Source organism: Mauremys reevesii, linkage group 9, assembly GCF_016161935.1.
Source record: "Mauremys reevesii isolate NIE-2019 linkage group 9, ASM1616193v1, whole genome shotgun sequence".
In the NCBI taxonomy this organism is placed as follows: domain Eukaryota; kingdom Metazoa; phylum Chordata; order Testudines; family Geoemydidae; genus Mauremys; species Mauremys reevesii.
The window spans coordinates 92,136,047-92,149,171 of NC_052631.1; the positions used below are offsets into that span (position 1 = coordinate 92,136,047).

General features: G+C 42.6%; 1 protein-coding gene across 3 annotated transcripts in view; it reads left to right on the forward strand.

Moving 5' to 3' along the window:
• Window positions 1-3,105: 3,105 nt before the first annotated feature.
• The window catches only part of RADX (RPA1 related single stranded DNA binding protein, X-linked), a 34,994-nt gene continuing 24,974 nt past the window's right edge, over window positions 3,106-13,125 (forward strand). Inside the window, exons 1-3 of one of the 3 annotated variants that reach the window (XM_039488211.1) lie at window positions 3,106-3,809; window positions 5,724-5,866; window positions 10,028-10,220. In XM_039488211.1, the coding sequence (XP_039344145.1) occupies window positions 3,227-3,809; window positions 5,724-5,866; window positions 10,028-10,220 (919 nt within the window). In that variant the 5' untranslated portion in view covers window positions 3,106-3,226. The remainder of the gene's footprint in view (window positions 3,810-5,723; window positions 5,867-10,027; window positions 10,221-13,125) is intronic. The other 2 variants (XM_039488212.1, XM_039488210.1) reach the window with 2 other exon arrangements.

Sequence of the window (13,125 nt, forward strand, 5' to 3'; positions counted from 1 at the left end):
TGACTTACAGATCAAACCCAATAGCAACTACTGGATATAGTCCAGCACAGCTCCTCATGGGAAGACAACTCAGAACTATTGTTCGAACTTGGAAAAAGAATCTATCTCCAAAGTGGCCAGACATGATGAGAGTATCCAATCAGATTAAAAGGCTAAAAAGCTTCTGAACGCTTTTACAACAGATGTCACAGTTAGAGAACTGACAGGTCTAGGACCTGATGACTGTGTTCATATCAAATTAGATGGAGAAAAAGGATGAACAATGGAAGCTGTTGTAAAGAAAAAGAATTCAGATCACATGTGATAGAAACCAACAGTGGACAGTTCAACAGAAACTACAGTTTGTTCTTCAGAAAGAACAATCAACGGAGTAAATGCTAGAAATGGCAGATACAGAACAGGAGAAAGAAGACTCAAGGGTTCCAAACCAGCCATAGTCAGACGTTGCAACTAATGGACAGCCTGATGACCAAGTTGTTACACGTTCGGATAGAGTAATTAGAAAACCAGTATGATTCACAGACACTTAACAGAAAGATATAGTGAATTTCAAAGACAGCATGATAGTGTAAATTTTGTAAACGGTAAGGACGTATAACTTAAAGGGGCAGATGTAATGGAATGCTAAACTGTATTATATTATTCAGCCACTATGTGGCACTGTGTGCAAAATACAGTAGAACCTCAGAGTTACAAACACCTTGGGAATGGAGATTGTTCATAACTCTGAAATGTTCATAACTCTAAAAACGTTATGGTGGTTCTTTCAAAAGTTTACAGCTGAACATTGACTTAATACAGCTTTGAAACTTTACTATGCAAAAGAAAAATGCTGCTTTTCCTTTATTTTTTAGTAGTTTATGTTTAACACAGTACTATAGTGTATTTGCTTTTTTCTTTTTTTCTCTCCCAGTCTCTGCTGCTGCCTGATTGTGTATTTCTGGTTCAAAATGAGGTGTGTGGTTGACTGATCAGTTCATAACTCTGGTGTTTGTAACTTTGAGATTCTACTGTACCTTATGTTGTAGGAGCAGCAGTGACCTGTATGCTGTGTATAACCTGTAGGTTCAAAAGGTCTGTTACACCTCCCCCACCCCACCCCTTTTGTCTCCTCTCCCTCTTTGAATACCTGTGAAGTGGCTTTCCCCCTCCCTCCTAGAATGCTTGTGGGATGAATGGGCTGCTTGAGCAGCTGGAAGATCAGAAGAGCTCCCAGGTAGACAAGGTGTCTGGCACTCTGATTAGGCAACGATCACACCCCCAATGCATGGACACTGTCCAAGGTGGAGTGTGACCAACCAGACATGGCCAAGTCATCTCTAGTCGCAGGCCATGAGGAGCAGGTCCTTAAAAGGGGAAGGGGCCATGTGCTCAGGAGTGCACTCCCGAGATTGTACCTCCTGTGAAGGCCCTTTGCCCAGACAGCCTGGCCAGTGGTTCACTGCGTTGCATTCCATCGTGCCTCAGGAAGACTTACCTTCCTCGCACTGTCCGACACTTACCTTGAAGGATCCTGACATCTCAAGTGCCATGCCTTTCCTGGGAGCCCGAGTATGCCCCCCATCCACTTCTTTTGAGGTTAGCTATCAGTATAATAAACCTGCAGCTTTCTGCCAAACTCTTGTGGGTCATTAGTCCTCCTTAAGCTTACTAGCTGGCCCAATTTTGGGTAACATCTTATTTAAACTAACCTCAACTGTACCTGGTGTATATAAGCAAGCTCTGTGACCAGTCCATCTGTTACAGAATTACGTGACAAAAGGGACCATGTGAGATTAGAACAGTAAAAGTTGCCAGCAATATGGGAAAATTTTATACTAAAAATGTACTACAACCAATAACATCCTTTGCTGCAGGAGAGGAAATAAACAGCACACATTCAAAATGCGGAACCCTAATGAAGCTGTTGTAAGTGCAAGTTTGAGATGCACGTTTTCCCCAATTATTGAATCATGCTGATTAGTATCATCTGTGTTCTCTGTTTGTCATATGCACCTATTGTCTCTTGTCTTACACTTTGATTGTAAGGTCTTTGGGAAAGGAATTAGCTTTCTGCTGTCATTTGTACAGTATCTAGTAAAGTGAATCATGATTGGGCCACCCAGGTGCACCCACAATACAAAGCAATAGTAATAATAATAGAAGTTTTATACTACATCGGTTCGTATACTTCTGTCATCACTGTAGTATCTGAGCACCTTCCAGTAGTGCATTAAGTGGTGTGACTAAAAATTGTTCATTCACTCATCCTCAGCAGGAGAATCATGTGTGCAGTGGAATATATGTTGGGTTTTGTTGTTGGTGGTTTTTTTTTTTAAATGTACACTGCTGTGTGGTTATGACCTGGCAGGCAAGGTCAAAGAAATGCACCTTGCACTTTGGGACAGAAGGTGAAAAGTCTGGGGAAAGTCATTTCACAGTCTCAGACAGCTCACACCCTCCAGAAAGTTCTGTCTCTCTCACAGATGAGTCTTATCCTTATTGTAGAGAGTCCTATTGTCCCAGAGGAGCACAGTTGTCAATCGCGGTCTTCATTCCTCAGTTTTAGCCTCTTTTACATATCCAGGGCCCACACAAGGGAGTGCCTGGAAAAGAAGGATTGAGCCCTTGAACGTGACTTAATACTCTATGGAAAGCCAGGTTTCATGTGCCCTAGTAGCTAATGTCACAAAGCAGACATGCTCAATGACTTCCCTTTGCCATATCCTTTCATGCCCCAATTTCTCCTACTTGTCCCCGCTTCCAACCCTACCAGATCCTCAGCCTCTTCCCCAGTACCAAGAGCCTCTCTCCAGCTCTTCTCCCACCCCAGATCCTCCCCATCCTCCACTTCCCAGAACCTCCCCTGCCCCCCATCCGTCCTTCCCCTGCAAGATCCTCCCCCACCAGAACCTCCCCCTGCCCCCATCCTTCCTTCCCCTGCAAGATCCTCCCTTCCCCACCCCAATCCTCTTCTTGCTCTCTGCCCCGCCCCCCACACGGAGCCCCGACCCTTTCCGGGCCCGCTGCGCTCTCCCTGGCCGGGCCGCCTCTAGCGCGCTCCCCCCTCCCCCGCGTATCTCCCAGCGCAGCCGTTGGGCTCTTCGAATGGAGCGCGCGGGCCCTGCGGCCGCCTCCGGGAACCGCCCCCTCGCGCGAGCAACATGGCGGCCCCCGGGCCCGCCCAGTGACAGGCGGAGGGCGCCCAAGCGGGCCGCTGCCCGGCGGCTCCGAGGTGCCCGGCGCCATGGAGGACGCGGCCGCGGGGCCCGGCGCCCCCCGCGCTGAGGAGGAGGCTGGCCCGAGCCCGGCCTCCTGGCTCCAGAGGCTCCGCAACGAGGTGCTCCGCTCCTCCCAGCTGAGCGTGTCCCTGGCGGAGGCCCCGGCGCTGGCCGTGGTGGCGGTGGAGCGCTACATGGCGGAGAGCCCGCCAACGCCGCCCAGCAGCGCCCTGCCCAAGCCGCCCGCCCCGGCCTACTGCTACGACGTGACGCTGGCGGACGGCAGCCGGCAGGAGAAGTGCTACCTGGCGCCGCCGCTCAGCGCCCTGGTGCAGCGCAACGCGCTGCGCGCCGGCTGCCGGCTGCGCCTCACCCGCTGCTCCTACCTGTACGACGAGAAGAAGCTGAGCTCGGGCTTCCTGTGCCTCGAGCGGCTGGACGTGCTGCGGGGCCCGTCGGAGCTGCCCCCCGGGGGCCGCGAGCCCGGCGAGCCACGGCGCCCGCCCCTCAAGGGCGGGAGGAGCCATTACCTGCCGCTGTGGAACAACGAAGATCCCTACGGGGACATCTGGCTGGCGAGCCGGCCGCCGGAGCGCGTCGAGATCGAGGGTAAGTGTGTGTGTGGGGGGGGCGTTGTTGGTAGTGTCAGGCCTGCGAGCGCCTCGAAACTGACCCGGCCCCTTGGCCCCAGCCCTGTCCTTGTTGTTTTTACTCGGGGAGGGAGTTGTCCTAGTCGCACTTTCAGCCTGGGGCCCTGGAGTGATCATGAAAGCAGCACAGAGCCCTGTGGCACCCTATAGACTAACACACACATACAGGAGCATGAGCTTTCCTGGGTGAATCCCCACTTCCTCGGATGCACCTGATCATGGTTCAGGTTCCCGAAAAGAGGACACTGGGGGCAAGGGAGGAGCTGGAGGGAGGGTAAAGGTGGGTCCCTGCAGCAGGGTGGCTGGCACAACCAACAACAGCTGTGCTCTCCCTTCCCCAGGGCTGAGATCCAGGGCCTCAGTGGGTGGGGTCCGCAGCTGGGGCTTGCAGGGGAATGGACCAATCAGCTGCAGATCCGGGGCCGCAGATTCAGGGGCGGGACCAATCAGGGCTCCTTCTGAGCTACAACTTGTTGGCTCTGTAAAAACCTAGGACATTTCCTGTTGTTTTTTTAATTCCCCCTGTCTCTTTAGAGAGAAAGGAGGCTCAAAAAAGAGGCTTTTTTCCAGAAAACCCAGACATGGGGTTTCCCTAAGTGTGGCCATGCTGAGCCAGACCAATGATCCACCTAGCCCAGTAGCTTATCTCTGACAGTGGGCAGTCTCAGCTTCTGGCAGAGTGGGGGGGGGGTTGCATCCCTGACCATCTTGGCTAATAGCCATTGATGGAGCTATTCTCTATGAATGTAGCTAATTCTTTTTGGAATCCAGTTTCCTTTGGCTTTAACAACATCCCCTGGCAATGATTCCACATCTTGTGAAGAAGTACTTTTTAGTTTATTTTAAACATTCTGATATGGTCAAAGCCCTTCATTTCACAGTTATCATTTGGATTATATTGTAAGTGGTAAATTGTGTTACCTTTCATAGTAACTAAGGCCAGGTCTGTGCTACAGATTTTTGCTATCTGTGGCTACAGTGTGTAAAGGGATGTGATCGCTGACCAAGGTAGCTGTACCACCAGAAGTCCCTAGCGTAGATGCAGTTCTACTGTCAAAGCTGTGCTTTTACCCCTATAGCTTGTTTTGCCTCTGGGCTGGTTACTATACTGGATCAAAGTGCAATTATGCCAGAAGAGCTGCATCCACAGTATGAGTGCTCTGCCACTGTAGTCTACCAATATTCCTATAGCAGCAAAGCAAGCCTAGTGTAGACATTGGCTAGTTCCCTCACAATTTAAACAATAAACTTTAGTATGTTTCTAAATATTGCGAAAATGTGTTAAATTAAAAAATGGTGATGGAAAGTATTTTCTGAAAATACTGGTCTTGTGTAGGGGCCACACTTCAGATTTGAAGTGAAATCTGAACAGAAACATAGTTCCCTGTCCTGCACTAACGGGCCCCTGCAAACACACACAGTCCCACAAAAGTGAACAATGCTCTGTTTAGGTACAGGAATCTGCCCATGCACAACTCGCTGCAAGATTGGGCGCCGTAGTTCACTGAAATCTGTATTTCATAAAAGTTTCCTACTGTCTTTTTTGTTTGTTGTTTACTTACATGATAAAAAGTTAGTAGTAGTACTTTCAACATATATGCCACTACTGTTTTTTGGAAGAAAAAAAAAGTTTAGTACTTTGTGCAGATGGCAGAGAATTGAGTTTGTTTATATAGCATTAGCAAACAGTTTTATTTTTTATGAGAAACATTATAAAATACATATGAAATCCTGTCTGCCTTAATAGATTTCTATAATCTGCTGAAAAAAATCATGCAGCAGCGCATGTACTACCAAAGAGGTATATTCAGATTCAAGCATGTGGACTGTTTTGTCACTTGTTTTTTTTTCCTGCTTTCTGTTTTTTCACTAGTATCCAAATTAACATCTCTTGGTCATCTGGAAATGAACTGGAGGAGCAGAATACACTTCAGTCCATTGCTTGTGAGAATCTTACATAAGGCTAGACTAAGGTACTATGGGAAACCTGACAAAAAACTGGATATACCGTATCAGGTAGGGGGAAAAAATCCAACTTGTCTGAGTAGTTCTGAGGTGTGCAGATACTACTTATTCCCAAAGGTCCTACAGTCAGCAACAAATAAACCCTAAAATTGTTACAATGTAAAAGCTTAACCATTTAAAAGTATGAAAATGATATATCCCATGTGTATGCCTATATGTGACTGAGCCCAGTTCCTATAGAGCTTCATGGTGTTAAAACCGTGTCAGTGTTGTTTCTTTTAATTGTCTGTCTTTATCTCAAACTGAATTTTTCTTGGTAACTATATCATAAAGAGTCAGAGTTAAGGTTATTGTAGTTAGGACTGTCGATTAATGGCAGTTAACTCACACGATTAACTCAAATATTAATCGTGATTAAAAAACTTAATCACGATTAGTCGCACTTATAACACTAGAATACCAATTGAAATTTATTAAATATTTTGGATGTTTTTCTACATTTTCAAATATATTGATTTCTTTTACAACATGGAATACAAAGTGTATAGTGCTCACCTCATATTATTTTTTATTACAAATATTTGCATTGTAAAAATGATAAACTAAATAGTTTTTTTTCAATTCACCTTATACAAGTACTGTAGTGCAATCTCTTTATCGTGAAAGTGTAACTTACAAATGTAGTGGGGGGTCTTTGGGTTTTTTTTGTTACATAGTTGCACTCAAAAACAAAACAATATAAAACTTGAGAGCCTACAAGTTCACTCGGTCCGACTTCTTGTTCAGCCAATCGCTAAGTCAAACAAGTTTGTTTACATTTACGGTAGATACTGCTGCCTGCTTCTTATTTACATCACCTGAAAGTGAGAACAGGCATTCGCATGGCACTTTTGTAGCCGGCCTTGCAAGGTATTTACGTGCCAGATATGCTAAACATTCGTATGCCCCTTCATGCTTTGGCCACCATTCTAGAGGATGTGCTTCCATGCTGATGATGTTCCTTTAAAAAAAAAAAAAAGTGTTAATTAAATTTGTGACTGAACTCCTTTAGGGAAAATTGCATGTCTCCTGCTCTGTGTTTTATCCGCATTCTGCCATATATTTCATGTTATAGCAATCTCGGATGATGGTCCAGCACATGTTCATTTTAAGAACACCTTCACAGCAGATTTGACAAAACACAGAGAAGGTACCAATGTGAGATTTCTAAAAATAGCTACAGAACTCAATCCAAGGTTTAAGAATCTGAAGTGCTGTCCAAAATCTGAGAGGGATGAGGTGAGCATGCTTTCAGAAGTATTAAAAGAGCAACACTCAGATGCGGAAACTACAGAACCCGAACCACCAAAAAAAGAAAATCCTCCTTCTGCTGGTGGTATCTGACTCAGATGATGAAAATAAACATGCGCTGGTCTGCTCTGCTTTGGATCGTTATCAAGCGGAAGCCGTCATCAGCATGGACACGTCCTCTGGAATGGTGATTGAAGCATGAAGGGACATGTGAATCTTAGCGCATCTGGCACGTAAATATCTTGTGTTACAACAGTGCCATGCAAGCACCTGTTCTCACTTTCAGGTGATATTGTAAACAAGAAGCGTGCAGCATTATCACCTGCGCATTATAACCAAACTTGTTTGTCTGAGCGATTGTCTGAAGTAGGACTGAGGGGACAAGTAGGCTCTAAAGTTTTACATTGTTTTATTTTTGAATGCAGCTATTTGTTTTGTACATAATTCTACATCTGTAAGTTCAACTTTCATGATAAAGAGATTGAACTACAGTATTTGTATTAGGTGAATTGAAAAATAAGAATTTCTTTTGTTTTTTACAGTGCAAATATTTGTAATAAAAATAAAGTGAGCTTTGTACACTTTGTATTCTGTGTTGTAATTGAAATCAATATCTTTGAAAATGTAGAAAAACATCCAAAAATATTTAAATAAATGGTGTGATTAATCGCGACTAATTTTTTTAATTGCTTGACAGCCCTAGTTGTAATGTTTGCTAATTTTTACATGTGTACATTTTTCTTAGCTAATGTACATGTATTTAAACATCATGTACATGACTTTATTTGGCTATTGCTTCCAAATGGCTAGGTGCTTTTATATTGTAATATTCGTTTTTCAGGTGTTTGTTTTTATTATAGAAATCTTGACTTTAAGTTTAAAGGGTTGTTTTTTGTTTAAAACATGTTTTTGAAGAGCATGAATTAGGCCTGCATGGAATCTTTCAAATGAGCAACAGTACATAACATTTTGTGCAAAGAAGGGTCTCTACACTCATGTTGTTCTAAGCTGTCATTCCCCCACACAGATGAAAAATAAGTCTGGGGCTCTTGTTGGTGCTATACTCCAGCAGATCCAGGCCAGGTGGTATTCCTAAACTGCTCAGGAACAAGGGTGGAACATTAGTCACAGTCCTCAGTCTTAACTGTGGAATCAATACCTAGAGTTGATTCAAGTGGAGGAGTCAATGGCAGTTGAGGAAGAGGAAAGATCCAGCACGATTGGCTCATTACATCTTTCTTTTATTAATACTGTATTCTGCATTTAGGCCATAATGCACTGAAGTCCTCGCACAGTGTAAAATCTTATGTGCCTAGAGCTATGTGTATTGAATTGTATTTTAACACACAAAGATCTGTGTGCATTATTCTGCATGTAACAAATATTCTGGCACATAATAATTAAATGACTTGCCTCAAAGAACTTGCAATCTGAGGACAGACAGGCAAGTAATACAGAGGTCAGGGAAAGGGAACCACAAAAGGAATATTCTATAGCAAATCTTGTTGATAAGCACAGGCAGTATGGCAGAAATAGATTTTTAAGAGGGACTTAAAGGGAGAATGTAGGGCCTTGCAGGTGAGTTCATGGATGACCACGCGTAGGGGGTTGTGTGGAAGAAAGCATAATGGGGATTGTTGGAGGCTAACAAATAAGTGGATATAGGTGGGAACGTCAGTGGAAAAGAGGTTTGTTCCACTGAGTTATTGCTGCGTTCTGTAATTATCCTGGAAGATCTGAGAGGTATTATGTGAATTGGGTCACCTGTGCAATCATGGTCCCTAAACAGGGTTTTATCTGAGTAGAGGAATAGCCATTCAACATACGCATTTATGTGTGTTGAAGTGCATTTGTAGGACTTTGCCTAGAAATTTTTTCCAGCTCTAACCTGCTGGCATGCAAAGTTTTCCCAATTTGGCATACGAATATTTCCCTGCAAAAAGGGTTCACATAAAGTTTTCTCTGTCAGAATATTTTGTTCACAAAATTTCCACATGAAGGGGGCTCTTATATAAAATTGTGTATTAGCTTTGATGACAAAATTACCCCTCTGCTAGTAATATATTTTTTCTTGAAAACCAGCCTATACACAGTATTATGACCCACGCTGTTTACCAAATGATTCCTGATTTATAACTTGACAATTTTTAATAGAGCTTCTTTATACATTTTGAAGTATCTTCTTAAAAAAAAAAAACTATTAAAAAATCTGCCGTTTTTTTTTTCCCCCTACTTGAGGGGTTACCTTAACATTGGGAGAAATGTGAACATTTTCACTATAGGAAGTGAGGGAAGAGAGGGGGGCGAGACTCAAAATTACCCTTCTAATAGAGCTCTGGGAGAGAGAGAACCACCCTGCTAATTATGATTTATTATGTATGTATTTGAAAAAACTGGTGAAGATCACACATTAGTAGCAAACTGTGAGTTTGACCCTGCAAAGACTAAACATGCAAGTATCTTTATGAATGTGAGTACTCCCACTGATGTTAATAGGGACTACTCATGTGCATAAATCTTTGCAGGATTGAGATCAACAGAGAAGTGAGATTCCCTGATGAGCTAGTAACACCGTTCTCGCTTGCTTGATTCATCTCTTTTCCTGTAGTCCTACAGCTCCGGCCCGTAGTATTTCCTCCAGGTTTATACTGTGAAACTGATTCATGGCATTTTCACAGCACTTAGAAATGCTGGACAGGAGCAGATACATAATTGGGACTGTGATGCAGGAAAATAAAGGATTCTTGCACTCCCATGTTTGAATTTAAGTTTGTAGAGCATACCATGGCTTCAAGTTTATGATGAGTATCAAAATTACTACTATTACTGTTAATTGGGCAGGCATTTTAATAGTTGTCTTAAAAAAAAAAATGTTTTCCATGTACTTAAAGGTCGAACACGTGTTTGGTTTTTCTTTTCTAGGCTTATTTTGAAGTTGCTGATAGTTCAGGCATGATGTCGATGGTTTTGTGGAATTCTTTATGTCCTGAGTGGTATAACAGTATGAAGATTGGCACAGTACTTCTGCTTGAACAGTATGGTATCAAAACCAGTTATCCATTTAAAACGCAGCCAACACCAGGGGATTTGCAGATGAAGAGATTTACTACAATTGGTTAAGTATCCCAGAAATCTGATTCCAAGTATTGCTGTTAAAAAGTTAGAAAATACCATTTCAGCTGACCAGTTATTGAAATTACATGGCCTTTCAATGGATTTACCTTCAGTTCCCATTTAAAGGCAGGTGAAATACACAGTCCATGTTTGGGATGGTGTTGGTGTGGTCAGCGAGAGCAGTGGGTCTTGGCGCTTCACCTACTTGAGATGAATGATATAATTCATGTCTCTCACAGCTATTGTTTCAGGCTGTCTGTCTGCACACTGGGGTAGATATTCCTGCTTTGGTTACACTTGAGTCATGTTTCCAAGCTTTTTTCCCTCCACAACCACTAGATGAAACACTATCATTTTTTTGTAAATGAAAGCTGCGTCTGATGTAATCACATAATTCCAAGCGCTGGGGCCCTAGGTACAGGACTCTAGTGCTTATGTCTTAATTTGGCCCTGCTTCCAAATTAATGTCACAAACAAATATAATTAATGTAATATTTACATCCTCATCCGGATCATTAAAGATGGGATCTAGGAGCCACGTCCTGTAACAATCCATACCGGTGCCCATGTAGCACCCCACTGAAGTAAAAGTTTGGTGCTTTAAGATCTCATTTTGCATTGATGATTGCTACCAAGTACACTAAACAACAGTATCATGGTCCTTGATGTACTGATTCCTCAACACAGAGGAAAGAGGCTTCCTTTCTTCTGTTGCAGGGTGTGACAGAGCCAAGGCAGCCCTAATGCAGGAACCCTAATGCCTTATTGCAAGACAATGGCCTCCCCATAACAGGCCTTGTCACCAACACTTCTTTCTTCCTGAATATGGACTCCCCTTCCTTACATATTCATATTCGGAATTAAACAGCAATCAGAAAAGCCATTTCCTTGACACACACAAAAATACATATCTTTGGGGGTTGGTGTATACATCCCATTTTCTTCTTAGTGATGACAGTTTTGCTAATGTAGTCACTACAGTGCATGAAAATAAACAATGTGCTGCACTGCTTAAAGCCATGTATTCTCTGTCTCGTGCATTTTGCCTTAAACCCAGTACTTGGCATCTGAAGTGTTTATGATGAGTTGGCAGGAGAGAGAAATGTTTTGCCAGGCAGGGAGACTTGGGGGGAAGACAGAAATGAAAACCGTTAATGCTTACAAGCCTGCGTAACAGTAGTTATAATTGCCACAGACCTGCCTGCAGCACAGAGGCACTGTCAGATATGCTAGTCTGAGACTCCTTTTTATATAAACAAAAATCACTCAAATTTTTGACGCTTTTGGAGATCTTCAGTTTGGTGTCACCGCGCAATATATTGGGGTATCAGTGGTGATGAGAGTAAAAACAATTTGGAAAGTAAGGCTATATATTATAAAGGCTAATTATTGCACAAAGCAGGAATAAGAACCGTAACTCAATAATGAAGTGTCATGGGGCATCTGCAGACTATAGATGTAGTGTGTGTTTTAAAAAAAACAAAGCTAATTTTCTCTCATACAAAATGTGTATGTTGTTCTTTTTTTCTCTTTTCGACAAATATCTCTAATTTTTCCCTGGCATGAACTTAATATTACATATCATGGAATGATATGTAATTTTTTTTTTATGAGCTATATTCATGGATCTTGTAAAAAGACAGAGTAGTGTTGTAGACTACAAGAAAATCAGAAGAATTCTGCAGGATAACAGATATCTATTTTTTATAACTATTTGAGCATGCACTTGCTCTGTATTTTCAGAATGATATTGAAAGTGAGATGCTGTTTCAGTAAATTGTCTCAGATAATATAAAAAATTAAAATGTATAAACAAAAGTCTGATTTAAATACTTTGTCAGACATGTATCCTGATACAGGGTATTTATGTATTTTAGGACATGCACATACTGTGAGTGCCCTTCCAATAGTTAATTGAAACACAATAATCAACAGTTACGTTGAACTGCTAAAATCACCGACCGTTGTTATAATACACCTCTAGTCCGTTATATCCCATCTTTCAAATAATCAAATATTCTCTCCTATCCTCATTCTCAGATTCCCAAAAATGAGTGTCTCTCTGAAGATTAAAAAAGCCAGGTTTTGTGGGGAAAAATGCATCCCATAGTTTAGGGACCTTCACAGAGGATATCCCGGTAACAACTTTCTATATTCTATCCAGTGAGCTCTAGCTTGTGTTCTTCTGCTGGTTGCAATTGTGGTAGCATAGAACAAGGACCGTGGTGATTTCTCAGGACCCAGATCATTTAGGGCTTTAAATGTTAAAACCAACACCTTGAATTCCACCTAGTAGCCCACAGATAGTGTGTGTATCTTTTAGTTCACTGAATATATGTGGTCCTAATGAACATAGTTCAGTGAGCTTAGCAACAATCTTCAGCGTCTGAATGGTCGTAAGGTGTAGAATGTATTACAGTACAGGCGAGTCTCATCTTACGCAGGGGTTCTGTTCCGCAGTCAGCGCGTAAAGCGAAAACCGCGTATAGTCAAAATTACATTGAGTTGAATGGCGGGCGGAATCGCCTGCACTACAGGTACAGTATTAAAATTGTTGTTTTTCTCTCTTTTGTTTTTGCCAACCGCGTAAAGCTGAAATCGTGCATGTTAAATGCGCGTAAAATGCGACAGACCTGTAATCTCAAAATGACAAAGGCGGGTATGAGTGCAGCAAGGGCCACTGAAACATGTTCATACCACACCAGATGCATTCTTCAAAACTACTGCCTTTTCAGCCCAGGGTATAACAATACCTCTAAATTGCAGGCCTGAGTTAAAAATAACCTCCTGCCATAAATGTACGGAGCTCACATAACTAGATAATAGTTTGAGTTGCTTCCAAGAATCTAGTAATTCTCTCTCTTATTTGGATTAAGCTTCAGCCACGTAGCCCTCACCCAAGCCCA